The following is a 27,913-nucleotide window of genomic DNA, read 5'->3' on the forward strand; positions in this document are numbered from 1 at the left end:
CAAACCAATCCCCTGAGCCCTATGCAAATCAGATACCGCCTCCTCTAGCATCCTCATATAACTGGCTAATTTTTGTGGCACTCGGTTTCCTCTCTCAGCTTTGGAGCCCCCCTCCATCTGTCCCTTCTTCCTTCTTTCTTGCCTATTAAACTCTCCACTCCTTAAAACCACTCCATGTGTTTCTGTGTCATTTTATTTAAATCGGCGCAAGACTAAGGATCCTGGTGTTCCTTCAGTCACTGGAGCTGTATCACTTACAATAGCAATTGAGGTTTCAAAGAGCAACTCCTTCCTCCAGCTACACCAACATGCACACACAAATTCAGGGTTTCACTTTGTTTTATGTTACAGATACTTTATTGCAACTTTTCCCCTTTAACGGTGTCTGGATATTTTGGAATTAATATCTCGGACTTCTTTCTAATCCACATTGGTTCATCTTGTTCATTATGAACAGAGGATTCTACTTGTACTAAAATGTTGTCATGAATTTCAGGACCATTGAACATTCAAGTTGTTTGTCATTTTCTTTGACCACCAACATTGCTGTAATGAACAGGGATTTAAGAGCAAAAGTAACGAGAACACTTGCTTAACCACTTATGAAAACATATACAAGTAGAACAATCAAAATGGTGGATGCCATAGAGAGAACGAGGTAACAAAATAGGAAGCCTAGGGGCCGATGAAGTACATATACAAGGACTTCCTATATCACAAAAGTAACACTTCAGATACATGGAAAAAGAATTTCAATACCAAAAGGCACCTCCATCTCACATCTATACATTCAAAAATAATTAAAATTTTACATGAAAAGTTGGAAACACAAAATGAACCAGAAAAAATTATATAAATTAGGACAAACGCTGCTTTGCAGTGGGAAGACCTTTGTAAATTTGACAGTAAAAGTGAAGAAGGAGTTTACTAGGGATCTGTTTGACATTACAGAAGCATTCACATTTGTACACCATAAAACCTCAAATACAACATTATAAGACAAACTACAGATTTGGGGGGAAAACACTCCATCATCCATGAAAGACCATATGTTAATAGTTGAAAAAACTTAATCAGAAAATGATAGCACCCAACAGAAGAAAAACCTTAATGGGCTTGGCCCAGTTAAAAACTACCCATCAATGCCTAAGATGCCTATAAAAAATGTGCAAACTGGATAACAAAAATAATGCAAATTAAAGCAATTTAATGCCATTATTTTTCATGTATCTGAAAGGCCAAGATTTAAAAGAAATGTAATCCTTGGTGTAGTACCAGGCATTGACCAGCAGCCCCTCATCTGTGGCCGGTGGGAGTGAGAGTTGCCTGGTCTATCTGGAAGAGTGGCCACCTGGGCCATTTGGACCAAAGGCCCTAAAGCATATATGCCTTTGGGGTATTTTCTTTGTTAGGCAGTTTCCCCCGACTTTTCTGCAGTAGACGTGGGTTCTGGACTCCTCTCCTGATGTTCCCCAGGTCCCACCAGCCTGCCCATCACTTGGGCCGTTAACTTCTCTACATGACATGGGGTCTCAGGGGACTGGAGGTCCCACAGACATCACCAGCAGGGCTCCCCAGAAGCTCTCAGTCTCTCATGTACATCCCTTGCACCCCGCCCCCCGCTTTACCATGCCCATTTCTCAGAATGACAATCGAGGCTAGTCTGAATTCCCTGAGTCTCACTGAGCGTGCCCAATCCTGTGCCACTCTTCCAAGCCCTAACCCCAACTGTGCCCACCTCCCGCCTCTGCACCCAGATGAGAATCATGTCATGTGCATCAGCATCTGCCGGGGACAGGCAGCCCACACAAATCCTAAACACAACCAGACGCGTCTCAGTCTGACAAGGCTCTGCTCAGACCTCAGCCTCACTCTCATAATAAATCAGTGGAAAAAGAAGGAAGAAAAATGGCAAAAGCAAGGAAACCTGATTTAAAAAAATGAGGGGGAGATGGAATGAGTATGTCTAGAAAGTTCTAATAATTCAGAACCTACAAATAAGTTAACTTGAGGGGAAAAATGTGTGCACGTACGTGTGTGTGTGTGTGTGTGTGTGTGAGCGCAGGGAGAGAAGTGATTTGCCGAAGGTCAAGGGGTCTGGAGCAAGGCTAACTCCTTTCCCAGGCCTCCAGCTACCTCGACAGGAGGCTGCCCCTTGGCTTTGCAGAAATGACTGAGGAAGGTCAGGCGGGAGGGAAGGTAAGCCCTCTCCGTCCCCTTGCCTGTCTAGGTCTGAGGGTCTCAACACACCTCCCCAGGCTTGTTGACCTCCCAAGGGGACAGAGACAGGTAGTCCTGCTGCTTCAGGACTTTGAACAGCTGAATGACGGGCACCTGGGGCACAGCCTGGCCTGGGGGCTTCTTGACTTGACAAGCCTGGTCTAGATCCCTGATCTCAGGACAGGGTCCCGGGGAAGAGGGTTTACTCCGTGGTGAGAGAGGGCCGGGGCCCAGGCCGGGGAGGAAGCAATAGTCGCCCACCTGCTGCAGGACAAGGAGGCCCTCGGGCTGTGGGGATGTTGGGGACACATCTGCCCGGCGTTCCCCTGGATTCAGGACAGGGCTTCTGACCTCAGGGGGGACAAGATTGTTCACTGGGGACTTGGGGGACTGGTCCTCAGTTGGAGGGAGCTCCACATAGCCCTCAAACCCTGACTTCACAGGGCCTGGGGCTCCAGGGGGTCCACTGGCCAGCCCAGGACAGAAGCTGGGGGTCTGGTCTGAGGGGATGCCCGGAGAGGGAACCAGGGAGAGAGCCGAGGCCCCTGAGTGTGGGGGGAGTACCAGGTCTGCAGAGGAGACGTAACCAGAGGCCACTCCAGGGTCCTCAGGAACCCCAGAGCTCGCGGGTATAGCCACAGGGCTGTCCTTTGGGTCCTGTCCTCCCACCCTTGGCCCAAGAGCAGGAGAGGCAGGGTCTCCCTCGGACTCCAGGGAGGAACTCCCTGCAGCCCCCTGGCTCGGCCTCCTCTCCACGTCCATGGCCTGGCCATGTCCCATCGCCTGGGCCAGAGGGACCAGCTGCACCTGCCCCCCAGCAGGCAGACACAGGTACTCCAGGGACCCCGGAGGTGGGGACTTCTGGCTCCCACACGCCTGTGGGGGCTCTGGCTGGCCCAGGATGTCAGGCAGGGAGCGGCTGTGGGGCGGCCCCAGGTAGGGCCCATTGAAGTCAAAGCTGGAAACCTGCTTCTCAGGCGAGTGGGAGGAGGCAGGCGGGCCTGGCTGGGGGCTGGGGGGCTGCTCTGTGGGCAGATCGGAGGCAGCTGGAGTCGTGTCAGGCCCAGATGGTGGATCACAGACATGCCTGAGGTCCTCTATGGTGAGAGGTGACACCTCGCTGTCCCCGAATCCTACAGGGAACACCCTGTGGGAAGAACATGGGCCAAAGAGTTGGGACCACCCTGGGCAGATGATTCGGCTCAGGCACAAGGTGGGGTGGAGATGGTTCTCTGGAAGCCCTGATGTCCCCCAGAGCTCACAGTGAGAACCTGAGCGGGGCAGGGCTGAGGGAGCAGGGGCCCCAGAGAAGAACACGGGACATGAATTCAGTCTGTCTGTGGCTCGGGAACTCCATCTTCCGTGCTGAGCTCAAGGTCTTCCTCCGCAAGGCTGGAGCCCTCTCCCTTTTGACCTTAAAGTCCATCCTCCTTCAGCACCAGGCTCATGCCCAGCCTGTGCACTGGGCCACCCTTCCACCATTCTATCAACCATGCCACCCCCTTCTCCCTGCCGAGTCGGTGGTGAGCTGCCGGCTCAGGCGCTGAGTTCCCGGGAGTTTACAGACCCAGCTACCCCGTGAGGCCTCTGCAGTGACACCTCTGAGCCAACAGGGGAGGGGAAGGCCATCTGTTTCCCTCTTTCGCTTCTGGTCACTTCCTTTGTCTGGCCCTCCCTAGCCTGGAAAGGTGAAGTTCTTCCTCACATCCACCCCAGGTGCCTCCTGCTTTAGTGCAAACCTGTCCCCTTGGATCCCTTCACAGTAAGCCACAAACAACCTCACCTGAGTCCCACTTTGCACAATGGGGTCAGCTCCCTGTATGCTCCCCAGAGGTCAGGAGTGATCCATGAGCCCAGACACTCACCCCTCCAGCTCAGGGAAGCGGTTGTCCCACGGCCCCTGGTGTAGGGGGCTCCCGCTGGTGAAGGCCATCATGCTGCCTGGGGTCCAAAGCTCTGCACTCCCGTTCTGCAAGGGAGGGATATTTGTGCCTGTGGGCATCAGGAGGCCCCCGAGGTGGGGGCAAGGCAGAGGGGGATGGGGGTGCAGGGGGATTCAAGGAGCCCCCAGACAAGAGAAGCATCTCCACTTCTTCAGGACTGGCCATGGCCTTTTGACACCAGCAAAGTGAGGCCCAGATAGGGGCTGGGACTTCCCGCATGTCCCTGATACCTGAGGACAGGGTCCTTTTCCTGTGATTTTCCTAACCTGGAGTGCCTGTCTCCATGCTCGCCCACATTTCTCCTCCACACCAGCCAAGAGAGATCCCTCCACAGGCAAAGCTGGCCCTGCCTGCCTGACTAAAGGGCTCCCATCACCCACATGCTGGTGTCTTCCCCATGGTCACCTCAGCCTCCCGCCATGGCCCCCAGCCTCCTGTCCCATGCCCTCAGCTCCCTTCCTGAAAGGTTTCCGTCTCCACCCTCAAGATGCCCTAAGCCTGAGATGCCCTGAGCCTGAGCAACTTTTGCTACCTGGCACCACTCGGACCCTCACAGCTCAGCCCAGGTGTCTTGTCCTTGGGGAGCCCTTCTGCCTCCTGACACCCCATCCATCCTGGTAGCAGGACCCCCCCGCCGTGAGCCCACCCTGTCCCGGGCAGCCCCACACTCAGTTCTGTCCACTGGGCTCCATGCGGAGCTCTGGCAGGCAGGGCCAGGCATGGGCACTGCAGGGAATCCCAGGAATGAATTTCCAAGTGCTGGCCCCGGTCCCAAAGCTCCCAAAGCCCCCCTCCAGCCCTACCACCCAAAACCCACTGGAAGGGAAGGAGGTGGGGACAGAGACAAGAAAGGCAGGAACAGAGAAGCCCCCACCCCACCCCTCGCAGCCAGTTCCTACCTGGAACAGGTGGCTCTTGCTGGGGTTGGGGATCCTCTCCTCCCACTTTCTACGCAGCCTGGAAGACACCAGGGAGGTGACAGCCATCAGAGAACTCAGGGCCAGTTGCTCCCATGCTCGTGTCCAGAGGGGAAACTGAGGCCCAGGAAGTGAGTGGCAGAGCAGGACCTGGAGGGAGCTGGGTGGGATTCCCTGGTGCCCTCTGGGGTCTCGGCTACCACCTCCAGCCCCACAGAGTCCCCTCACCTGTACCCGTAGATGCCACAGAAGCGGAGGGCCAAGAGCACAGCGATGGTGAGGAAGATCACAACGAGAGCCAGCACCCACATGGGCAGCACTTCCAGCAGCGGGGGAGGAAGAGGAGTGTCAGCATCGGGGAGGGAAATCGACCTCAGGGCAGGGAGTGGGGTTGGCGCAGTATTCCCTGAGAGCCTGCTCTGTGCAGGCCTAGGGCTCTGGAACTTACTGCTTTGGAGGATTAGCAGAGAGAGGCCAGATCCATGCTGAGAAGGGCATTGGTCTGAACCCCCACCGTGTTCAAAGTGCTGAGAGGACACCGGAGGGTCAGATCCTTTCCAGGATCTACAGCACAGAAGGTGCTACAGGGAGGGCAAGTACCACACAGTTCATGGCAATCACAGGGGACTTCCTGAAGGAGGTGGCATATTAGCTGGGCCTCTAGTAATAGGAAGGATTAGAGAGGTGGAGATGGGGAAAGGCATGCTGGCAGAGACACCAGCAGGTGCAAAGGCCCCTCTGGAGGCCCCTGATCCCTCCTGCTGCCCAGCCCTGAGCTCCCAGACCAGGTTCCTCAGGACTCCCCTCTTGGTCCTCCCTTGGGCCCATTGGTCCGGCCTCGTTTCTGCCTGGTTGTGGCCCTCTTCCTGGGCCCCTGCCACTACCAAGCCTGACTGTGCACTTGGGTTGCTCCCAATATCTCCTGTATCCTTACTCCCTCTGAAACGACCCCTTGGACTTGTCTTGTTCTACAGGAGTCCCCTGGTGGTCACTATGGTGAAAGGTGAGGGGTCAGTGCACGAGGCAAGTGCAGGGAGGTGGGAAGATGAAGGAATCACAGCAAAATCTTGCAATCCAAGGACCCAGTCTGCGGCTCTAGATTTTCTTGCTTCCATGGTAACAGGAAACTCTGGCGGAGCAACCACAAAAACTTGGTAGTCCCAAAAGCTAAGAAATCAAGGGCCATATTAACAGAGGCCTAAGTCCCTGTTTAAAGGAGGAGTGATCATGAGACCTGCTCTCCTCTGCTCCCTCAAGTCCTCACTTGCAGTCTGTATTGCACACCAGGTGTCACTTTCCAATGACTAGTGGCCCAAGGGAGGGAAGGAGGCCTGAATGGGGTGGGGTCTGGAGCCCCAAATCTGTGCCCACACAGCCTGCACTCTCTGCCCAGCTGCGCTGTCTCATGAAGAGTGGATGGAGAACTTCTGACTCCACGTCCAGTTTCTCCCTGCTTTACCCTTTGCCTCTTTCAACTTGCGGGTCTGCCGACCAGGTGGGAGGTGCTGTCTGCAAAGGCCTTCCCTTTCTATTTGGCCACCATCTAATTGGGGAGAGGGCTCACCAACAAGTTGTTGCAGGTCTACTACAGCTATTGCATTGAGGATTATATGGCAGTGAGAAACTATGAGCTGGTCCTGGCCAGAAGCTCTGGACTCCAGCCTTCACCTACCCGACTCGGTGTCCCAGGAGCACACCTCACTCCAGTCGCTCCAGGTTCCATTGTAGCCGGTGCGGGAGGTCCTGACCCTCACTCTGGCCCAGTATCTGGTGGAGGGCTCCAGGGCTGGCAGGGCCATGCTGTGGGCGTTCTGGAGGGTCTCAGTCTTGCTGTCCTGTGGGTTGGCGCTGAGGGTGAGGCCTGGCCCGGTGCCTGTGGGAGCGGCTGCAAATCCCTCCCACCTAGACCCTCAGCTTCGCTGGCTCCCAGCTTCTGCCATGCCCCAGGCCCGCTGCGGCTTCTCTCTCACCACCGTGGATCCTCCCTAAGGTCCCACCCAGGGAAAGCACTTCGGATGGCACCGGGGACTCCGCCTCTCAATGCAGGCCCTGACACTGACAACACTGAGGCCCGGAACCCTGAAACCACCTGTCCCACCATCTTTTGAGCCTTCTCAGCACACTCACATTATGGCCTTTCCAGGAATGCAGTGCAGGCTGACTGGACTCTGGACCCTGACAATGGGAGTTCAGGACCCCAGGCCCGCTCCTGGCTCCACCACTGGCCCACCTCCCTCCTAGCCTCAGCTGCCCCATTTCTAGTCTGAAGGTCTGGGGTTGGTTCTGTGGTTTCTGTTCCAGGCTCTGGAAGCAGGGGACTGAGCCCTGGCCTGGGCGCACCCCCGACTCATCAGAAAGCAGCTCTGTCTGAGCCTCCATGTGTGTCCAGACGAGATTCCTCTGAGGAAATAACCCCAAACTTTCATGACTTTTGAAAACCTTCTTCCCAGTGCCCTTTCAACCCCTCCCTGCCCAGAGGGTCCTCTGTTCCCTGGGAACTCAGGGTCAGCTATTCGTGTTGGCCAAGCCACGCCACTTTTCTGCACCTCAGTTACTTCACCAAGAGATGGAACAGTGACCTGCTAACCACATAGCCTAGTGATCACCACGTCCCCGTGGCTACCTCTCACTGGTCACCTGCCAAGGGCCCAACACCTTGCAGTTGGAAGACCTCTGGTTGCTTTCTCCTCTCTCACCCTCCCCAGTGTTTCTCCCCTCCCTGGGCAAAGGGCCTCACCTTCCACGTGGCCGTGTCTTTCGTGTACTGGATCTCAAATGTGTGGTCTATGTGTTCGTATTGCATTTTCATTGTTTCCCAGCGCAGACTGTAGCTGTCTCCATCCCTGGTCACGTTGAGGGATGGAGGGGCCATCTGGACTGGAGGGAAGGACACTGTTAAGAGAGTCATCACACCCACCCTCCAACAGAACATTCCCCGTGTCTCATGCTAGACACTGGGGCTGTCTCCACTGGCACAAGACCCCAGGTTCTGTCCATGGTTCATCCTTTTCATCCCCACTTCACTATATCATGTTTTGACCTGAGTGGTATCCTCTTGGGAGATGCTGAGACACACTTGTTTTGTAGCGATGTGGCCCAGTGCTTGCATCACTCCTATTTTTTTTTTTTTTTTTTTTTGGCAATAAAAATAAAACCACTATTAGTTGGTTCTATTCTAGGCAACCGGCTATTTTTTTTTTTTTTTTTTTTTTTTTGAGACAGAGTCTCACTCTGTTACCCAGGCTGGAGTGCAGTGGTGCAACCTTGGCTCACTGCAACCTCTGCCTCCTGGATTCAAGCGATTCTCCTGCTTCAGTCTCCCAAGTAGCTGGGATTACAGGCACCTGCCACCACGCCCAGCTACTTTTTGTATTTTCAGTGCAGATGGGGTTTCGCCATGTTGGTCAGGCTGGTCTTGAACTCCTGACCTCTTGTGATCCACCTGCCTTGGCCTCCCAAAGTGCTGGGAATACAAGTATGAGCCACTGTGCCCAGCCTGACTATGTTTTAGGCAATGTTATACATATTATTCAACATGAATTATTCCACTCAATTCTAACAGCCCTATGTGGTGGGTACTATTAATCTTCACTTTTCACAGACAGGGAAAGTGAGTCACAGAACCATTAAGTAACTTGCCCTGAGGAAAGGCAGGTAAGCAGTGGTAGAACAAAGATTGCGACCCCACCAGTGTGATGGGCTCTCTTGTCTGACACTCGCAGAGGTGTTGTAGGGAGATGGCTGAAGGCCAGGACCATTCACACGTTCTCATCACCAGAAAATCCCCAATACAGCAGCTGTAGCAGGCCTTCAACAACATCTAGGTGAGGCCTCTCCCCAACGAGATAGTGGCCAAAGAGAAAGGGGAAGCCCTTTGCAGACAGCACCTCCCACCTGGCTGGCAGACTCACAAGTTGAAAGAGGCAAAGGGTAAAGAAAGCAGAAACTGGGTAGGGAGTCAGAAGTTCTGAACTCTAATCTTGATCTGCCTACTAACAGCTGTGCAACTTTAAGTAAGTCACTCAACCTCTCTGAGCTTCAGTCTACCCAAAAGAAAAAAGAGAATGCTTATAACCTCGATGCCTTCACAGTATAAACATAATATGAATGCCTGTAATTTGTTGAGGCCTCTTATGTGCCAGGCATTATATGAGGCCCTTAATATATCCTGTGCGTTTGAACAATCAGAATTCCTTTTTCCAGTGAGGATCCCAAGAGAGTTAATGATAGATTCAAACCCAGGTAACTAAGACAAATTGGCCTCTGCCCTTCACACGTGCTAAAGACTGGATGGAAGAACTTGGTCATCCTGAAACAATGTGAGAGGTTCCACTGCACTGGGGTCTTCGTTACATCACAGAAATGAAGCATATTAAACTCCAAGGATCAACACTATCTGTGCGCACCACAGGCCCCAGCTGAAAAGTACATCATAGATCAATTACATTAAAGGAAGAATATCAGTCGGCGGGGAACTTCGGAAATCAGAAAGAGGAAAATCCAACGAGGAATGAAAGGGAGGGTTTTGGTGACAGGACCAGGAGGGTGTGGCTAGCGGTGGAGATTTGGAGAGCTGCAGGATAGGAGAGGGAAGCAGAAGAAAAGGACAAGAGATCAGAGGTTTAAAAGATCTGCTCCTGTTTTCGGCCACTGCCATCGTGGTTTCATTGCTTCTCTGTTCACTTTCGGTCACTGGACTGCATCTCTTTGAAAGTGACAAACATGAAGACTTGGCCAGGAGGAACCCTGAGCTGATCTGGGTTACACAATGAGGGTGTGCTAGTCCCCAGACCATCCCCACAGCGGGCTGGGAGCAAACTCACTGTTTTCTGAGCTCTTTATGCGTTTCTCTGCCCTCCTTGGCTGAACGGAGACGATGTATTGGCCGTGGGTCCCGGGGTCGGGCACGGGAATCTGGCAGTGGTGCCTGGTGTAGAGGCTGCCGAGCCCCTCCCTCAGCACTGGGGAGCACTCTTCCTCCCTGAGGAGCACAGCAGAGCTGAGGGCAGGGGGAGGGAGGGCACACGGGAGGGAGGAGAGCTTGGGGTGGGCTGTGGCTTCTGCTGGGGCCCCAGGGACAGGAGGAAGCATGGAGAGAGCAAGGCCAAGAGGAGGGGAGGGGACGGAGGAAAAGGATGCTTACCCTGCATCTGGGCTGGGCTTGTAGAAGAGGCCAAAGGAGATTGAGCTGGCCACCTCCTGCCTCACCTCCCAGGAGCAGCTGAGCACGGCGGCCCCGTCAAAGAAGCACTGCAGGTTCTGGGGCTGGGCCTTGTCCCCTGGGAGGGAGACAGGTCCTCATGCACTCCCTCCTTCATCCCTCCCATCGTTCTCGGTAGGTGCCCTCCGTGTGATTCATCACAGAGGTCACGAGCTCTGGGGTCAAAAGACCAGGACTGAAACTTCAGCCTGAACCTGCCAGCTGGGTGTCCAACAGCTCCGAGAGAGAGAGTTCTGTGCACCTGCACACCCTCTCAGAGAGTGGAAATAGTATCTAAGTTTCAGTGTTTGGGGATTGAACAGAAAAACGTGGGTAAGCCCTGCACATCCTGTAGCCTCCAGTAACACACGGCTGCTAATAGCGCTATTGTTGTTATTATTGTAATTGCCAGTGGCAGAGAGCATGCAGGAACCGGGAAGCCCAAAGTGAACAGAGGCAGAGTCCTACTGGGCAGCAATCACAGTAGAGGTGGGACGGCCCAGGAAGGCTCCTGGAAAGATGGCAGCAGGAGCTCTGGGAAGCCCCCAGGTGGAGCCCAGGAACCCTGCTGTGCCAGGAGCTCCTGATGAGCCCACCCTCCCACCACGGGGCATTTCCTGAGCTCTGGCTCCATTACCTGGCTGGGAGTCCCAGCGAACCTCTGGGCTCCACTCGCTGGGACGTCCCGAGAGCCGAGAGCCTGAGGCCAGGCGGGTCCGCACTCGGGCCACATAGGTGCTGCTGGGCATGAGGTGCTCTGGCCCCAGGGTGGCCTGGGAGGCGTTGGAGAGGAGGGTGGCTGCATCCTGTCAGAAGACAGTGGGTGCTGAAGGAGGGGTACCGCCCATCCCTTTGGGCTGGGCAGAGCGGCCGTGGTTCCTACCTCCCAAGAATCCTGGAGCCGCTTGTAGACCACCTCAGACTCCAGATCCCCCAGGGACAACCAGTGGCTCTGGGGACTCCCAGGGGCCACACTCCAGGTCAGCAGGAAGTGGTCCTGGTCGGTGTTGATCTGCAGGTCCTTGGGCGCAGGAGGCTGGACTGGCGGGGGGAAGTGAAGGGCACCTAAGGGCTGGACTGCTGGGGGGCAGTCAGGGCCTGCGTGGCCTTTTGTGTGGACACAGGGGCTTCCAGGCCACCCCTGCCCCCAGCAGCTAAGGGACCTTGAGCAAGACCCATTTCCTCTGTGGGCCTCAGCCCTTCATCTGCAAAACTGTAGTGTTTCAACATGAAAGCAATGGAAAGCCGTGCTGATTGCAACGCCCATGTGAACCGAGCTCCATAAAAGGCGCTGGCAAGGAAACTCTCATTGGAGCCTCCTCTGTCCTGAGGCTCCCCACTGCCCATGCTGCGGCCTGGGTGGCTCCTGCCAGCAGAGGGGCCTGCGGTTCAGAGGCCTCCCCCTCCTGCCATCCAAGCTCCCTTCCTCCTGCCCAGGGTCCCTCCTGCTGTCAATGCCCGGGGCAAATGCCTCTGGCTCTAGGAACGTCCTCGGAGCCGCATCTCCAGGCAGAATCCCTTATTCTTTCTCTCATTGCCACCATAGCTCAGTGGAATTCCCTCCACTGGGGTCTAACCACAGCCGAGGGCTTCCTGTGTTTCTGTGTCTGCCTCCCCTAAGGGGTGAGGAGATGGGGGTGGGTGGGGTTGGTCCTGACCCCCTTCCCTACCTCCAGGCTGAGATGTGGCTGCTTAGTGAATTACAGGGCAAGGTGAACGAGTGAATGAATGAACGGATATGCGTAGGCAACCTTGGGGCTTCTCATGAAATCCTTGCAGCCACAAGGCAAGCACCCATCTCCTGGGAACTCTGGGTTGTTCAAGAACATGCAGAATGAAGACATGGCACCTGGTTTCTGGCATTTCTGTGTCTGCTTGCTGAGGGATGACTTTTAAACAAAAGTACCCTGACACATAGGATGTAAGTGCTCTCTGCTGGACATGGGCTGTGGTGTGTTACAGCGTGTCAGGAATCATCCGCCCAGAACGGCAGACACACAGCAGGGGAGCCGCCCCTCCCCACCCACAGCCAGGACCAGCGTCCCTCATGGGTCATTGCACTCCCAGCCCCCGAGGCTGTCATGGAGGGGGAGTCCTTCCTGGCAGAGCCCTCTTGGAAGCTGCCACAAACTGCACAGACTGGCAGCCCCATCAGAAACCTGCTCAACCAGCTCAAGAGGTTTAGTCCACCAGCTCATGTCACAGATGGAGAAACTCATAGAGGAAGTGAAATGTCCAAGGTCTCCAAACATGGAGCCTCAGAGCAGATCAGAGGCAGGCCTGTCACCTGCCCAGTGCCCCCAGCTTCCTTGATTCATTGCTAGTCTGCATTAGGCTGGACCCTACCTCACTGCTCAACACAGCCTCCAGGAGGCCAACGGCCACACTTCTCTCCCTATATCTAAGTTGTCTCCCTCGCCCTAGAAACCTTCCTGGTTTCCGGGCTGTAAGCTCCAAGGGCAGGGTTGCTGGCTGGTTTGTTGACGGCTTTGTTGGTATATGTAGGTGCTCAAGGAAAGAGGGTTGAATGAATGAATTGTGTGTGTATCCAAACTATGATTTGCATGCCCTCATGCCCCCATCTCCTAGCCAGCTGTGTCCTCGTCATTTCTAGGAATGAGTGCTTGAGGTCACATCACATCCTGAGCTTCAACTTCTTTCCCACTCCTGCTCCTCCAATCTACCCTGTAAGTCCCCTGTCCCCAGCATTCTCACATCCACATCTGATCATGGCATTTCCCCTCAGTGCTCTCCATGCCTAGAGGGTCCCCTCTACCCTGAGACTGCAGGAGACAGAAGCCTCTCCAGGGCCAGATCCCTGCCTGTGTCTCCTGCTTCTTCCCACCACTGCCCAACCTTTGAAGTTGATGCTCCCTGGACACAGTGGTCAGCAGGTTCCCCAGCCACCCGTGCCCTTCCGATCCCCCAGCCTCTGCACAGCTGTTACCCTGCCAGAGAGGCTCCTCCTGCCCTCCTCTCCTGTCCACCCTTCAGATCTGAGTTGCAAAGCTCTTCCTTCTGGGAAGCCTGTGCTGATCTCCCAGGGACACTGTGCTTTATCCCCTGCATGAGGCACCCACCCGCCGCTGTCAGTAAGTTCTTACGGTGGACGACATACAGCGTTTCTCCTCCCTCCAGCCTGGGCACCCTGAGCTGCTCTCAGGAAGGAAGGGACTCTCGTGTCCATCAAACCCATGTGTGGAAACATTGCTTCTGATGGATTCCTGGTGGCCTAACCCATCCCCTCCTCTGGCCGTGGCTTTATGATGCTGTGACCAAAAGGGGCAGGAAGCCATGGTCAGAGCCCCTTCCGTGTGACCCATGCAAAGAGCACCAGGTGGGCTGGTGGTTAGGACCAAGGACCCAGACCATCCTGCGCTGGATCTGGATCTCAGCTCTGCCAGCAGCAGCAGAGAGGCCCTGGACTAGTCACCTCCCTCTGTCTCTGTTTCAGCAGCAGCCAAAGACACCAGTAACAGCACCAAGCGTGCCGTGGTTCTGAGACTGCAATGACAGCCTGCAGTTCCTCCTACCAGCCTGCCACCAGCATGGGTTTTTGCCACGTCAACGAAAACTTTCATGAAACATGTCCCTTTTTAGGTTTAGCTTCACTCTAAGCAACCATTTCCTTGAATCCAGGACTTCGAATTGCGGGTTATATTTCTTTCTAATGTAGAGGCAAATAAAACTTAACTATATAAAATGATCATCTACCCCACCCTAGACCACAGATGGCTTCATGGACCACTGTGGGATTGCAGCCCACACCGGGGTCCCTCCTCCAGGGCAGGGAGGAGAGAAGCTCCCTGTCTACCATGCAGGAAGCCCCTGGGAAGGCTGACCCATCTCTGTCATTACTACTCAGCGGGGGGACTTCAGAGGAGGCATCTGACCTCCTGGGCCTCAAGGGCCACATCCAGGAAACGGGTTGCTTCAGAGATGAGATGAAACAATTAAGCGGACAGAGTTTTCTAACTGGGTAGGCTTCTAAGTGAGTGGTGAGAACGGTTTTCTTCAAGGGAAGCCTGCAGTGCTGGAAGCCCATGGCTTAGTGGGAGGTGGTAGCAGCCAGGGGCATAGGAGAAGCCTTTGTCAGGGGCCCCTCATACAGTCCCTGCTCTGAAGCCTCCACGTAACCAGACCACACCCTCATCCCTCAAGATACCCTCACCCAACCCCAAGCCACAGTCTCCTGCCTTGAAGACTCCCTGGGCCACCCCCGGGGCCCCCCTGTCCACACAGGAAACCAAGCCCCGGGCAGGGTCCCCAGCCCCTCACCATGCTGGGTCAGAGTGACGGTGAGCTGGGTGCCCAGAGGCCTGTCTGGTTGGAATGAGTAGTAGTCAACGTCCGTGACGACAAAACTCTGGTAAGGAATGACACATCTCCTGGGCACGCAGCGGGGATAGGGGCAGGCTGACCAGGGCATGTCTTCACTGAGGTCACAGGACACTGGCTCTGGAGGGTCCCTGCTGGGAGAGGACATGGCTTAGCCCAGGGTGTATGGGGATCACTCACTCATCAAAGGTTCACTGAGTGCTCACCACGTGCCTGGCTCTGTCCAGAATCAGGGGCCAGGCAGTGACAAAACACACACAAATCCTGCCCCCAGAGCTGCCATCCTGGGAGAAGGGGACCCGCATGGAAAAGAGTATGTAGCGTGAGCAGTGGAGAGAACTTCATGTGGATAAATAAAGCAAGCAGCAGGTGAGGAGGGAGTAAGGGCTGGGCTGGGGAGGCAATTTGAAATATGGGACAAGCAGGCCTCTCTAAGGAGGTGACCTGGGGGCAGAATGTGAAAGGCATTGAGGGAGGGACTGTGCAAATTGTGAGGAATTCAGGAAACGGGAACAGCATGTGCAGAGACCCTGGGGCTTTGTTTGATGTGTTGCGTGGTTTGGCCTCAAACCAGTGTGTGGGGAGTGGAGCATGTGACAGGGAGGTCTAGGAGACCCACCCATCAACGTGATGGGATTGGATCTCACTGCGAGTGAGTGGGAAACAGTTCTGAGCAAAGGTGTTGTAGATTTTGATGAATGCTTTGAAAGGATTCCTGAGCGTCCTCAGTTGTGAATAGACTGAGGTGGGAATGTGGCAACGTTGGAAGCAGGGGGCCCTGTTAGGAGGCTTCTGGAATATCCAGGTGACAGGAGGTGGCGTGCACCAGGGTGGTCAGGCTGGTGTGGGTGAGATTCACGCTTTGCTTGAGATAAGGTTGGCAGCATTTGCTGGTGGAGGGATATAGCAGTCAGGAAGGAATGGTGGCAAAAGAGACTTAAAACAAAATCCTCCCTGTTGTTTAGCTTGAGCCACTAGGAGCTCCCATTTAGAAAGGGAGATGGGGAAAGACAGAGGCAGCAATGCAGCTCAGGTGAGAGCAGGACTTTGGCTGAGGACATCTGGAGTCGGAGATGCCTGTTGTTTAAGTGACAGGTGGAGAAGCTAGTGAGCCTGGAGGCCTGGAGCTTAGGGGAAGTGTGGGCTTGAGGTCACCTTTGGGAGATGCCCCTGGGACCTAAGGGGGTCTCCGCAGAGTGGATACAGCAGAGAGGAGACCCATACACTGGGCCTGGGTGTCTCACCCTTGGCAGCCGAGAGAACCAAGAGGCTGCAGACAAGGAGAAAGAGGAGGGTGGGCAGGGCCCCGGGGGCGCTGGGTGAGCTGTGGGCAGAGCCAGGTGCAGGAGGAACTGCTGGGAGGCCGCGGCGGTCCTCCTTGTCAGGGGTTGCCCCTGGTCAAGTAGGAAGAAGGCAGAGGCTCCACCATGAGATCCTGCTCCCCGGGGCATTTGCTGACTTGGACCAGAGCAGTTTGGGTGGCCTGGTGGGGGCAGCATCCTAGGGGAGTGGGCCCAGGAGGAAACGGCTGGAAAGAAACTGGATGTGGTGAGTGTGGACAACTCTGTCGGGAATGCTGCTGTCAAAGGAAGCAGAGAAAGAGGGGCCGCAGGGTTGCCAGGTCAGGAGATGCCCAGGCGCTGCACTCCTGAGGTTTGCAAGGCGATTGGGAAAGATCCTGAGAGAGGGTACAGTGGGTGGCACAGGGCAGAGTGGGGACTTGGGGACCGTGATGTTCCCGAGCAACAGGACCAGACAGCATTAGGTCTTAGGCCTTAGATAGGAGCCCCGGTCCAGGCCCACACCCCGGCGGTGGGCAGTGGGGAATGTGAGTGTGGGGTGGGCAGGGAGCTTCTCCCTGGTCCCCTGTTGTGCAGCAGAAAGCAGGTCACGGGAAGGGGCAGGATGGTCGTTGGGGAGAATGGAGAAGGTCCAACAGAGGTGCCCAGGAGAACTGAAGGCGGTGGAGGGGTGGGGAGTGGCAGAGCCGGTCCCACCCCCCAATGCGGGGGTGACCTCCAATGGGTTGTCACCTGCCTCTCTGGTTCCAGCTGTTTAATTATTTCATTTAAGGCTGATTTAGATCCTGGCCAACACCCCAGAGCGATGCTGGTCTCCTTCCCGTGTGGTGCATGCCCAGGAGAGCTCGGGTGGGAGAGGTGGCAGCCCATATGCAGAGGGGGGACCCTGGGAGAGCGCAGAGCCCCCTCCCAGACACGTTCACACGGCCTGTTCTGCCACTCTCTACCTTGTGGCCAGGGCTGGCACTTCACCTCCAGGGCCTCAGTTTCCCCATCTGTGAACTCCCAGGCCAGCTCCCAGGCCAGCATCATTGCCCTGCTCTGCTCTGAACAGGCAGGCAGTGGCAGAGTTGGGGCATCGTGGCCTGGCCCTGCCCACCTCACGGTGAGGAGGAACTAAGACAGGACATGTGGGGCAATTGTGTTAAATTGTGACAAAATAAGAGAAGATTGTCACCATTGTCACCAGCACCATCATCAACAACGTGAGTGTAGAAGGCACTCCACAGAAACCCCAGGTCAGACGGCAGCGCCCGGCCTGGCAGGTGTCTGGCAGGGCAGGAGCTCCCAGGTGGGCCTCCCTTCTCCTCTGTCCTCTGTCCACCTCCACCCTGAGGCTGACCTGACAGGTCCCTCTCTACACCACCGTCCCACGCCAGGCACAGGGGACATCGTAGCCCCTGCCCGTGGACCCTGCACCCAGCGTCACTCACTCATTCACCCGGCGACTGAGGGTCACGTTGACAAGCCGCTGGGCATCCTGGGTGTCCGCCCACCTGCAGGTGATGTGGCTGGTGTAGTCATTGTAGCAGCGTAGGGTCCGCAGCGGGATGGTTTCTAACAAGAGGAGTAGGAGGGGGTCACCTCTCTTTCCTGTGGGGACCCTTGTCACCATCACCTCCAGCTGCTCTGGGATGCCCAGCTCGGGGGAGGGGTCTCCCAGGTCCCTGCAGAGGCACCAGGTGGCCAGGCAGAGGTGCCCTGAGTTGGGAAGGGGGTCTGCCCGATGGGGGGGCTCCTGGTTGCAGACCCTCCTCTCCCGACAGAAGCGCAATATTCTGTTGGTTCTCAGCACACTTTCTGGGGCTCTGCTGTGTGCTGTTCCTGGGCACGGTCCCCTCCCCCACCTTCAGGACAGGGACATGCGTCAGGCACAGGCCTGGCCCCTGAACCCATTGTGCAGCCTGGGAGGGGGCACACACTCAGCCCTGGGATGCAGTGTGGCAGAGTCCCACCTGTGCCCTCCCCCCTGCTTTCTAGTCCCCAGCCTCGGGAGCCTGATAGTTGTTAAGGGGACTGTGGTTCCAGCATTGTCACAGAAGCCCTTGGGAGTCTGGGAGCCCTTGGGAGGGGCCATTTCACCTCAAGAACCCAGGAGCATCCCAGCATGGCCTTCAGGCACAAGGAGGGTGCTAGCGGCTGAAGCAGGGAGAGAACCCCGGCCGAGGCCCTGCAGGAGCAAAGTCCCGGAGGTGGGAACCCCTGAGGCGCAGAGAGTGTCTGCTGGGGAAGGAGGGACGGGGAAACGGCCAGAGCAGCCATCCTGGAGGCTGGGGGCCAGGAGTGCCGTGCTGAGAAATGTGGGCCAGGAAGCCGGACACGCTCAGCTGGACTTTCCAGGACAGGATGAGCAGGAATGTGCAGGAGGAGGGAAGCGAGGGAGGCCCAGGGGAGGCCAGGGGGAGAGACGGAGGGAGAGGAGCAGGAGGAGGGCTGGTGGGCAGGGTCCTGGGGGTAGGCTGCGGCCCTCCCCCAGGATGCAGCAGTGAGGAGGGGGACAGGGAAGGGGGTGGGAGCCACGGAACTCACCTTCTGCCCCTGGCAGGCTGTGCCCCCAGCACAGGGCCAGCAGGGCCATGGAGAGCAGCCTCTGGGCCAGCGCCATCTCCCTGGTCAGCTCTGGACAGGCAGGTGCCAGCACTGGTGGGTGCTGGCCATGGGCGTGGCAGGGTCCTCAGTGTCCTGAAGTCCTGTGTTCCTGCCCAGCTGGGAGCCAGGCCAGATCCATTTCACAGGTTCTTGGGACCTCTCCCTCCCGGCCTCTGCCTCCTCCAGGCCTGCAGAAGGAGATATCAGCAGTGAGCTGCCCCTCCCCTTCCACGTGTCCCAGGGACACCACCCATGTTGTGGGGACAACCCAGAGAAGTGGCCCTCACGCGTGACCCCTCAGTGTCCTGCAACATGAAGGCAATGGACATGTGCTGCATGGCCTGAGGCGCTGGGCCCCCACTTGGGTCACGGACACTACCACTGCACAATGTGCTAGACAGCAGAGCAGCCGAGAGGGGGGCCTGGGATTTGACTCCTACTAAGCTCCCCGTGGGCTGCTGGTCCACGGCTGTTGGATGCCACGGTGTCATCCCCTGGACATGAACACACGTACACACACATGTCCTCGCTTCCACAGGGCCTGTGCTCTCCCCACCCCTGCTCCATTTACCGTCATCCCCCCACCCTCTGCTTGCCAGTTCCCTTTTCTCCTCGGAGGCCGGGGGTTTCCTCCCTTTCAGTTCACTGGTCTGGGAAGTACCCAAGAGAGCAGAACAGACAACTGTGGCTCCGTTTCTTCTGGAAGATTGCTGGAAGCTTCACTCAAGATGCCCACGCGAACACACACACACACACGCGCACACACAGGCACACACATGCACAACACACACACAGGCACACACAGATACATACATATATACACATACACACAAAACATGTGCACACACATACCCACACATATACACACAAACGCAGACACAGACACACACACATACACAGACACACACACAGATACATACAATAGACATGCATATACACACGCAAACATGCACACACACATACACACAAACACACACAGAGAGACACAGACACACATACACACATGTGAACAACACAGATACATACATGTATACACACATATATACACATATGCACACAAACATGCACACACATTTACACATATACACACAAATTCACACACAGAGGCACACACATACACACACATGCACAACACACACACATACACATATACACACTCGCATATACCATCTACACACAGACATACACACATACATACAGATACATGCACAGACGCACATACACACACACAGAATCTATCAGTGGACATGCTGGCTGGAAACAAACTCTATTTGACCCCAGAATGTACTAATACATGATGAAGGAGGAATCAGGAATCAATGTGAAGTGATGAAATATTCAATTTTAAAAAAATGCTAAAATCATTGAATAACAACATAAAAATGCCTATCTAAAACCCCATTTCACACCATTCCCCCAAATAACAAGTTAATTACAAATTTCAATGTAAAATGTTACATCCTATGAAACCTGCAAACCAGAGAAGTGAATGCCTTTGAACTCTTTAAGCTTAAAAGCATAGGAGAGACATCACAGAGACAAAGGCTGGCAGAAATACATAAAAGTGAAATCTTCTGTAATTTATGAAACTGACAGAACCATAAAAGCAAAGGACAGAGTGCAAACAGAAAATCTTTGCACCGACGTACTCATCCCTTAGGGCTACTCTAACAACATACCATAGACGGAGTGGCTTACAAGTAACAAAGTTTATTTCTCATAGTTCTGGAGGCTGGGAAGTTCAAGATTCGATATCTGGTGAGGGCCTGTTCCTCACAGTCTTCTCCCTGTAATCTCACATGGCGGAAGGAGCAAGGGAACCTGCTGGGGTATTCTATAGGGTGCCACAGGCACTACCACCAGATATTCTCACATTGGGGATTAGGTTGCAACATCAAGTTAGGAGCACTTAAACATATAGACCATAGCAACTAGAATTATGGACCACAGGTTAGTGTAAAAGGTGAAAACAAATCAATATCATTAAAGAGTACAAACAACATTCACATATACAGAGAGAATGCATGATAGTGGCTGACAATATTGCAGTGTTTTCCTTGAGCCAGGCATTATTCAAAAGGCTTCACGGATATGAATACGTCCATGTATAGGTTACCACTAGAATCTCCACTTTGTAGATGAGAAAACAGGTGGGATGTTATATAATTGGTCGACAGTCACATGGTTGGTAAGGAACAGGTTGGGATTCAAGCCCACGGTGAGTTACCTCTAGACTCTGTCCCTGACCTCTATGCCAATAGTGATTCCATTTCCCAAATCTCCAAACAGCGCACATCTATTCTGACATACACTAACCCAGCAGACGCTTCTACAGACAGGCACAGAAACAGCAAAAATAAAAGAGTACATTAAGACATCTAAATCAGCATCCTCGGGGAGATTTGAGAAATCATAGCCATTTAAAAGAAGGCACTTCTATGCAAAGAACAGAGTTCTTGGAATTTGAAGATGTGAGATCCATAATTAAAAAAAAAATCAGTCAAAGGCTGGGCGCGGTGGCTCATGCCTGTAATCCCAGCACTTTGGGAGGCCGAGGCGGGCAGATCACTTGAGGTCAGGAGTTTGAGACCAGCCTGGCCAACATGGTGAAACCCTGTCTCTACTAAAAATATAATATTTATAGTTATATATATATGGCTGGCCATGGTGGCACACGCCTGTAATCCCAACTATTCTGGAGACTGGGGCAGGAGAATTGCTTGAACCTGGGAGGCGGAGGTTGCAGTGAGCTGAGACAGCTGCCATGGCACTCCAGCCTGAGACTCTCTCTCAAAAAAACAAACAAAAAAACCCCAACAAACTATCAATAACGGGCCAAACCACAGAAGGGTTACCACAAATGAAAAAGATAGATGTATAAAATAGAGCAAATAATCAAGAAGATGAAAAATCTTAGAGAAAAGTTTAGACCTGGGAAAGAAATTCAAAAATTCCAGCATCCGGAAGCAGGGGGTGGAGAGAATTAAGAACAGGTATGGCAGACAGTGTCAGCCACCTAGTCTGAAAGACAGTGGAAGACCGTGTCCCTTTCCTCCTGGCAGCAGAAACCAAGGTTTCAGCTGAGTTGACTGCTACACAGAATAAAAGTTTTTATTTCCTCTACTCCCTTGCTGCTAGGTGCCGTCAAGTGACTAAATGTGATCCAAGGAGGTGAGAGTGGAAACATTGTGTATGTCTTCCAAAAAAGGCTGCTCGATGGCAGTTGACTCAGGTGGGAGAGGTTCATTTTTGTCCCTCTGTCTTTCTTCCTTCTTCCAGCCTGCAACTTGGAGGTGATAGCTGGAGCTTCAGCAGCTATTTTAGACCATGAGGTTACCTTGAGGATGGAAGTCATATGTGAAGATGATGCAACAGAAAGAGAGGAAGTTGGATTCCCACTCTCACTCTGGAGCAACCATACTAGCCTGAAACTGCTACCCCTGGGCCTCTTTTATATGCTGGGAAAAAGAAACTTCTATGTTGTCAAGCCACCATTGCTTAGGGATTTTCCATGTGCAACCAAACAGATACAACAGCAAATGGGGAAAGCTTCCCAGGGCTTTCAAGAAGACAACAGGCCACTCAATAAAGAACAAGATTCCTTTGTGAAATATTTTTTAAAGACAGTAAGGAATCTGTATTCAAGGGGCAGGGACTACTACAATGGGATTTTATAGTAGGGGACAGAGATCAGAGTTAACTCTCAAGATTCCTTTTAATAGAGCCAAACCCAGTTCTCACTGGTAAACTTTCCATCTTGCAAGAATATGAGGATAATCCTAGAAATGCTTCCAGAAGAAAACAAATAGGATACTTTGAATGCGACAAGGGTCAGATTGGCTAGAGATTTCACATGAGAGACTCTGAACTTTAAATAGATGTCTTGAAAATACCAAGGGAAAATCATGCTTAAACCTAGAATCACAAAATGCCAAGTTTTCTTTGACATTTAAAGGACACAAAAAATTTTGGATATGTAAGGACAAAGAAAGTTTTTCAAATCTTTTCTGAAAAAAATTACTCCAGGTTATATTTCAGGAAAAAAAATCCAAGAAAGGCTGAAACACTGAGGCAAAGAAACCAGTAACACTTATAGATAAGTAAAGAAGAATACTGAACCAAAACTCAGATGATTTTAACATGGGAGTTGGCTGTGAGGCTGGGGTGGAGAGTGGAGGAGAACTGAAAACTTGCTAAAGATCTCCTCTTGTTTTGGAAGAGCATATATGTGCTAAATAAACCCAAATGCTGGTAGCAAATAGGGTTTCTTTAAAAAAATATGTATATATTTTTTGAGACAGAATCTCACTCCATCACCCAGGCTGGAGTGCAATGGCATGATCTTGGCTCACTGCAATCTCTGCCTCCTGGGTTCAAGCGATTCTTGTGACTTAGCCTCCTGAGTAGCTGGGACTACAGGCATGCACCACCATGCCTGGCTACTTTTTGTATCTTTAGTAGAGACCGGTTTTCACCATGTTGGCCAGGCTGTTCTCAAACTCCTGGCCTCAAGTGATCTGCCCACCTTGGCCTCCCAAAGTGCTGGGATTACAAGCGTGAACCACCGTGCCCAACCCAGAAAATATAAGTTCAATACATTTGAAATCCTTAAAAATGTAAAGATTAAAAATCACTAAGAATGCAGAGTAAGCATGGGGACAGGAGGATGACAGAGAAGGGGTGGGAGGGACAGAGAAAGGAAGAGAGAGAAAAGAGAAGAGAAAAACCAAACACCTTCTTACTTAAAATAAACACACACATAAAACATTCCCAGGCTTATGAAGAAACTGAATGGTAGGAATAAAAACTAGGGGGAAAAAAGCAAAATACAAATTCACTCCAGAAACAAACAATTTCATAGGTCAACCTGACAAAGACTTTTAAAAGGAGAAGACATCATGGCCAAGTAGAGGGTGCTCCATACATTGAAGGAGAACGCTCGAGAAATCTACTTATGATTCAAACAAACAGATGAACAGATTAAAAGGGAAAAAGGATAAGCTGATCTTGAAAGGTGCTCCTAAATATTTAATAATAAACAAGACTTTTCTGGTTAAATGAACAAACAAACCCTGGCAAACGAGGCAGTGGAGGAAACGTTGGCATCACTGAATGTCTGCCAGAAACCAAAGGCGATGTCAGAGCCAAGGGGGCACGTTAGTGTCCTCCCGTAAAAGCCTCACATAAGAGGCTCTCACTATTGTCTTTACTTCCAGTGGCCAATGTCCCTCAGATAATCTCTAAATTCAATGCAATCAACATGAAAATTCCAAAAAGATACTTAATGGACTTGGCAAACTGATTTTCTTTTTTTTTTTTTTTTGAGATGGAGTCTTGCTCTGTCGCCCAGGCTGGAGTGCAGTGGCTCCATCTAGGTTCACTGCAAGCTCCGCCTCCCAGGTTCATGCCATTCTCCTGCCTCAGCCTCCCGAGTAGCTGGGACTACAGGCACCTGCCACTACACCTGGCTAATTTTTTGTATTTTTAGTAGAGACGGGGTTTCACCATGTTAGCCAGGATGGTCTCGATCTCCTGACCTCGTGATCCGTCCGCATTGGCCTCCCAAAGTGCTGGGATTACAGGCGTGAGCCACCGCGCCTACCACCCCACCCCTCACTTTTTTCTTTTTTTTTTTTTTTTTGAGACAGAGTCTCGCTTTGTTGCCCCAGCTGGAGTGCAGTGGTGTGCTCTCGGCTCAGTGCAACCTTTGCCTCCTGGGTTCAAGCAATTCTCCCACTTCAGCCTCCCAAGTAGCTGGGATTACAGGTGTGCACCACCAAGCCCGGCTAATTTTTTGTATTTTTAGCAGACATGGGATTTCACCATGTTGGCCAGGCTGGTCTTGAACTCCTGACCTCAAGGGATCTGCCTGCCTCAGCCTCCCAAAGTGCTGGGATTACAGGCATGAGCCACTGCGCTGGGCCTCGGCGAACTGATTCTAAATTATAACAAACCAGAGATGAGAGACTTGCTCCATTCCCTGGAAAAATAATAAGGAATGTAGTGGTAGCCAAATGGAACAGAAAACAATAAGGAAAATAACAAAGTACGTATAGAATCCTAGGATGTAATAGGAGCACTTCGAATCATTGAAGAGAGGAGAAACTGCACACTCATAATTAGCAATGTTAAGACAATTAGATGGTAATTATTTTTAAAAGTTACTTTACACATTATTCACCTCTCTAAATTCGAGGTAGGCTAAAAATCTGAAAGTCAAAACCAAAATGTAAAATTATTAAAACTCTTTCTGTAATCTTGGAGGTTTACAAGACACCAAACCAGAAATCATAAAGTAAAAAGAGGTTTACAAGACACCGATAATCTCAGAGGTTTACAAGACACCAAAACCGGAAACCATATAAAAAGTAATGACAGGTTTGCCTTAACAATGAAAACATTTTTATATGACATAAGACATCTTAAACATGGTAAAGAAAAAGCTAAGTGATAACTTGGGAGAATATATTTTCAACATATATAAATGGATTATTAATATACATAATAAACGAGTCACTCCAAAAGTTAAGATGTAAAAGAGAATTCAACAGGAGATGAACAAAAATTTCTCCACGTTCATCATAAATGAAATCCAGATGGCCAATCCACATATAGAAAATGTACAACTTCACCCATAATCAGGGAAAGAAAAAAATCAAGCAACATTGAGAATTTCCGTACATAATATTGGACAAAAATTAGAAGATTGATAATTTCTCTAAAGGTAAATTGGCCCTTTTAGGCACTACCTGGGAATGTCAGCTTAGCTCAGCTGCTTTGAGACTGATTTGACAATACCTATTAAAATTTCTAACGCACAACCTCTTGCATGGTAATTCTGCATTTAGCAATTTAGTCTATAGAAACAGTTCCATAGACGTGGAAAAATTAGAAACAATCTAGGTGTCAGTCAACATGAGATTAGATGCATTGTGGTGTACTCATCCTAATAAATGCCACATATTTCTTAGGATTACTTAACAAGTTAGATCTATATGTATTATTGTAGAAATTTTGAAATATTCCAAAATATAATATTAAGTAAAAAAAGAAATATATATATATAAATAATATATATATATAAAATAATATATAAATAATCCCATTTCTGTAAAAAGAAAAACTACCAGCCGGGCACAGTGGCTCAAGCCTGTAATCCCAGCATTTTGGGTGACTGAGACAGGTGGAACACCTGAGGTCAGGAGTTCGAGACCAGCCTGACCAACATGGTAAAACCCCATCTCTACTAAAAATACAAAAATTAGCCAGGCCTGGTGGCGGCTGGGGACTGTAATCCCAGCTACTCAGGAGGCTGAGGCTGGAGAATCACCTGAACCTGGGAGGAGGAGGTTGCAGTGAGCCGAGATTGTGCCACTGCATTCCAGCCTGGGCGACAAGAGTAAAATTCCATCACAAAAACAAAACAAAACAAAAAACAAACAAAAAAAAAAAAAGAAAAGGAAAGAAAAACTACATGCTTGTATCATGCTTAGAAAATGTTCTAGGCCGGGCGCGGTGGCTCAAGCCTGTAATCCCAGCACTTTGGGAGGCCGAGATGGGCGGATCACAAGGTCAGGAGATCGAGACCATCCTGGCTAACATGGTGAAACCCCGTCTCTACTAAAAATACAAAAAAGTAGCCGGGCGAGGTGGCGGGCGCCTGTAGTCCCAGCTCCTCGGGAGGCTGAGGCAGGAGAATGGCGTAAACCCGGGAAGCGGAGCTTGCAGTGAGCTGAGATCCAGCCACTGCACTCCAGCCTGGGCGACAGAGCGAGACTCCGTCTCAAAAAAAAAAAAAAAAAAAAAAAAAAAGAAAATGTTCTGGAAGAATACATGTGGTGAGAAGAGTAAGCTATGGAACTTGGGAAAAGAAATTGCTGGGGACTTTGTCTCTTGTACTGCATACTTCTAGATTATTCTGATTTTCATGAAGTCAGGTTTCTGCGTAGTTGCTTGTTTAGTATTAAATACATTCCTTCTACAGTTTATGAACTATCCTATGGTGTTGGTATATCTGTACACTGGAACAATATAAATAAAACTGCAGGATGAAGAAAAGAGTGACCAAAAGCTAATTGGAAATGTTCGCTCATTATAAAATGATTAAAAAGCAGGAAAGATAATAGAAAAAATTTAGAATTTGGCTATACAAAAATATAACAGCAGGGTTTTTGAAGACTAAAAATTGCACATATGCAGCTCGTCACTAGCACCCGTCTGACAAGGTCCCAGTAAAACACCTGCCCTTTCATTCTCAGGGCCAGTACGCACGCCTGCACACACCCTAAAGCAGACACCCCAGATACCTACCTACCCAGCCAACATACTTGGTTACAGAACACACACACCTGGGCACCAACGCACATCAGCAACCCAAATAAGCAGGGCAGAGTGTCAGAACTAAGTTCACTCTGTTAAGTTCAAAGTGAGCTTCTCTCAAGTTCAAAGTGAGCTTCTCAAGCCACACCGCACCCAGCTCTGGGCCTCAGCGCAGCAAGCTTCCAGGTTTCACCCTCTGCCTCTTAGTCTCTCTGCACTCCAGCATCCCCAGGGATCCGCACATGCACATACACACAGAGACACACACACAAATGCCCACACAGGCAAACACACGCGCATGCATTCTCTCTGTTTCTACATCAAGATGTCAGGGACTCTCTATGCTCACCATTCCACAAATGAGGAGACAGAAGCCCGGGGTGGACAGGGGGTGCTCTCACTACCACCAGCATCTTAGTGACAAAATGAAGACAGACCACAGGTGCCTGACTCCCAGGCCTGAGCTCTTTCCACCCCACTAGGTGTCCTTCCCACCAGGACCAACCAGATCCCACTGGCGAGGCTGAGTCCTCCCCAGAGCTATCGTACAACACCAAAGCAGCTTGGCACCCCTGGCTGCCTCCCCACCTGCTGGCTGCCCCAGGAGTCTGGGCTCAGGTCATCCCAAGAGGCCAAGCCCTAACTCTTCCAAGTCCCCAGGGCGCAGCTGCCCACAGGACGCCCCCCAGGCTCCCCCTGTCCTTTTCCATCCTGGATTCCCCACATTCCCCTCTGCAGTGACCCCACCCTGCCTCAGCACCGCTCCTGGACGCCGGAACATACCTCTGTGTGGTCGGAGAGTCCAACTTTCTTCTGGAGCCTCTAGGCAGAGTGAGCCTCCCACGCTTCCTATTTATGTTGACGTCATCAGGAAACAGAGAAGCAGAAAGAGGAAGCAGTGCCAGCCCAGGACTACTTTGCTAATAGTGCACGTGACTTTTCTTACTTCCAGAAGGCCTTCTACTCCACCTTATCTTCTTACAAACTTCTAGGCCTCCTTCAAGCCTCAGCTGACACAGGGCCTCCTCCATGCAGCCTTCCCTGACTCCTCGATGGCGATGCAGGTAGAAATGGCTGCAATAACCA

At 52.0% G+C, this 27,913-nt stretch overlaps 4 protein-coding genes across 8 annotated transcripts in view; 1 reads left to right on the forward strand and 3 right to left on the reverse strand.

The window, feature by feature from the left end:
- PVALB (parvalbumin) overlaps positions 1-27,913 on the forward strand; it is a 307,642-nt gene that overhangs the window by 166,951 nt on the left and 112,778 nt on the right. The window lies entirely within an intron of this gene.
- Positions 1-27,913, reverse strand: part of KCTD17 (potassium channel tetramerization domain containing 17) — a 357,579-nt gene that overhangs the window by 124,582 nt on the left and 205,084 nt on the right. The window lies entirely within an intron of this gene.
- Positions 1-27,913, reverse strand: part of MPST (mercaptopyruvate sulfurtransferase) — a 462,750-nt gene that overhangs the window by 90,810 nt on the left and 344,027 nt on the right. The gene's annotated exons all lie outside the window — the stretch shown is intronic.
- Positions 339-27,898, reverse strand: CSF2RB (colony stimulating factor 2 receptor subunit beta). 4 transcript variants are annotated; one of them, XM_050806179.1, is made up of 14 exons: positions 27,611-27,898; positions 18,449-18,696; positions 17,353-17,476; positions 14,559-14,749; positions 11,164-11,321; positions 10,918-11,086; positions 10,224-10,359; positions 9,904-10,061; positions 7,818-7,957; positions 6,753-6,915; positions 5,309-5,399; positions 5,063-5,120; positions 4,086-4,189; positions 339-3,367 (listed from the first exon to the last, which is right to left on the reverse strand). In XM_050806179.1, the coding sequence occupies exons 2-14, from the start codon at positions 18,522-18,524 to the stop codon at positions 2,242-2,244; spliced, it is 2,694 nt and encodes an 897-aa protein (XP_050662136.1). In that variant the 5' UTR covers positions 18,525-18,696; positions 27,611-27,898; the 3' UTR covers positions 339-2,241. The 4 variants fall into 4 exon arrangements, with proteins under 4 accessions (XP_050662136.1, XP_050662134.1, XP_050662135.1 ...); XM_050806177.1 differs by having other exon boundaries at positions 9,904-10,079; XM_050806178.1 differs by having other exon boundaries at positions 14,559-14,752.

This window comes from Macaca thibetana, chromosome 10 (assembly GCF_024542745.1).
Source record: "Macaca thibetana thibetana isolate TM-01 chromosome 10, ASM2454274v1, whole genome shotgun sequence".
Classification (NCBI taxonomy): domain Eukaryota; kingdom Metazoa; phylum Chordata; class Mammalia; order Primates; family Cercopithecidae; genus Macaca; species Macaca thibetana.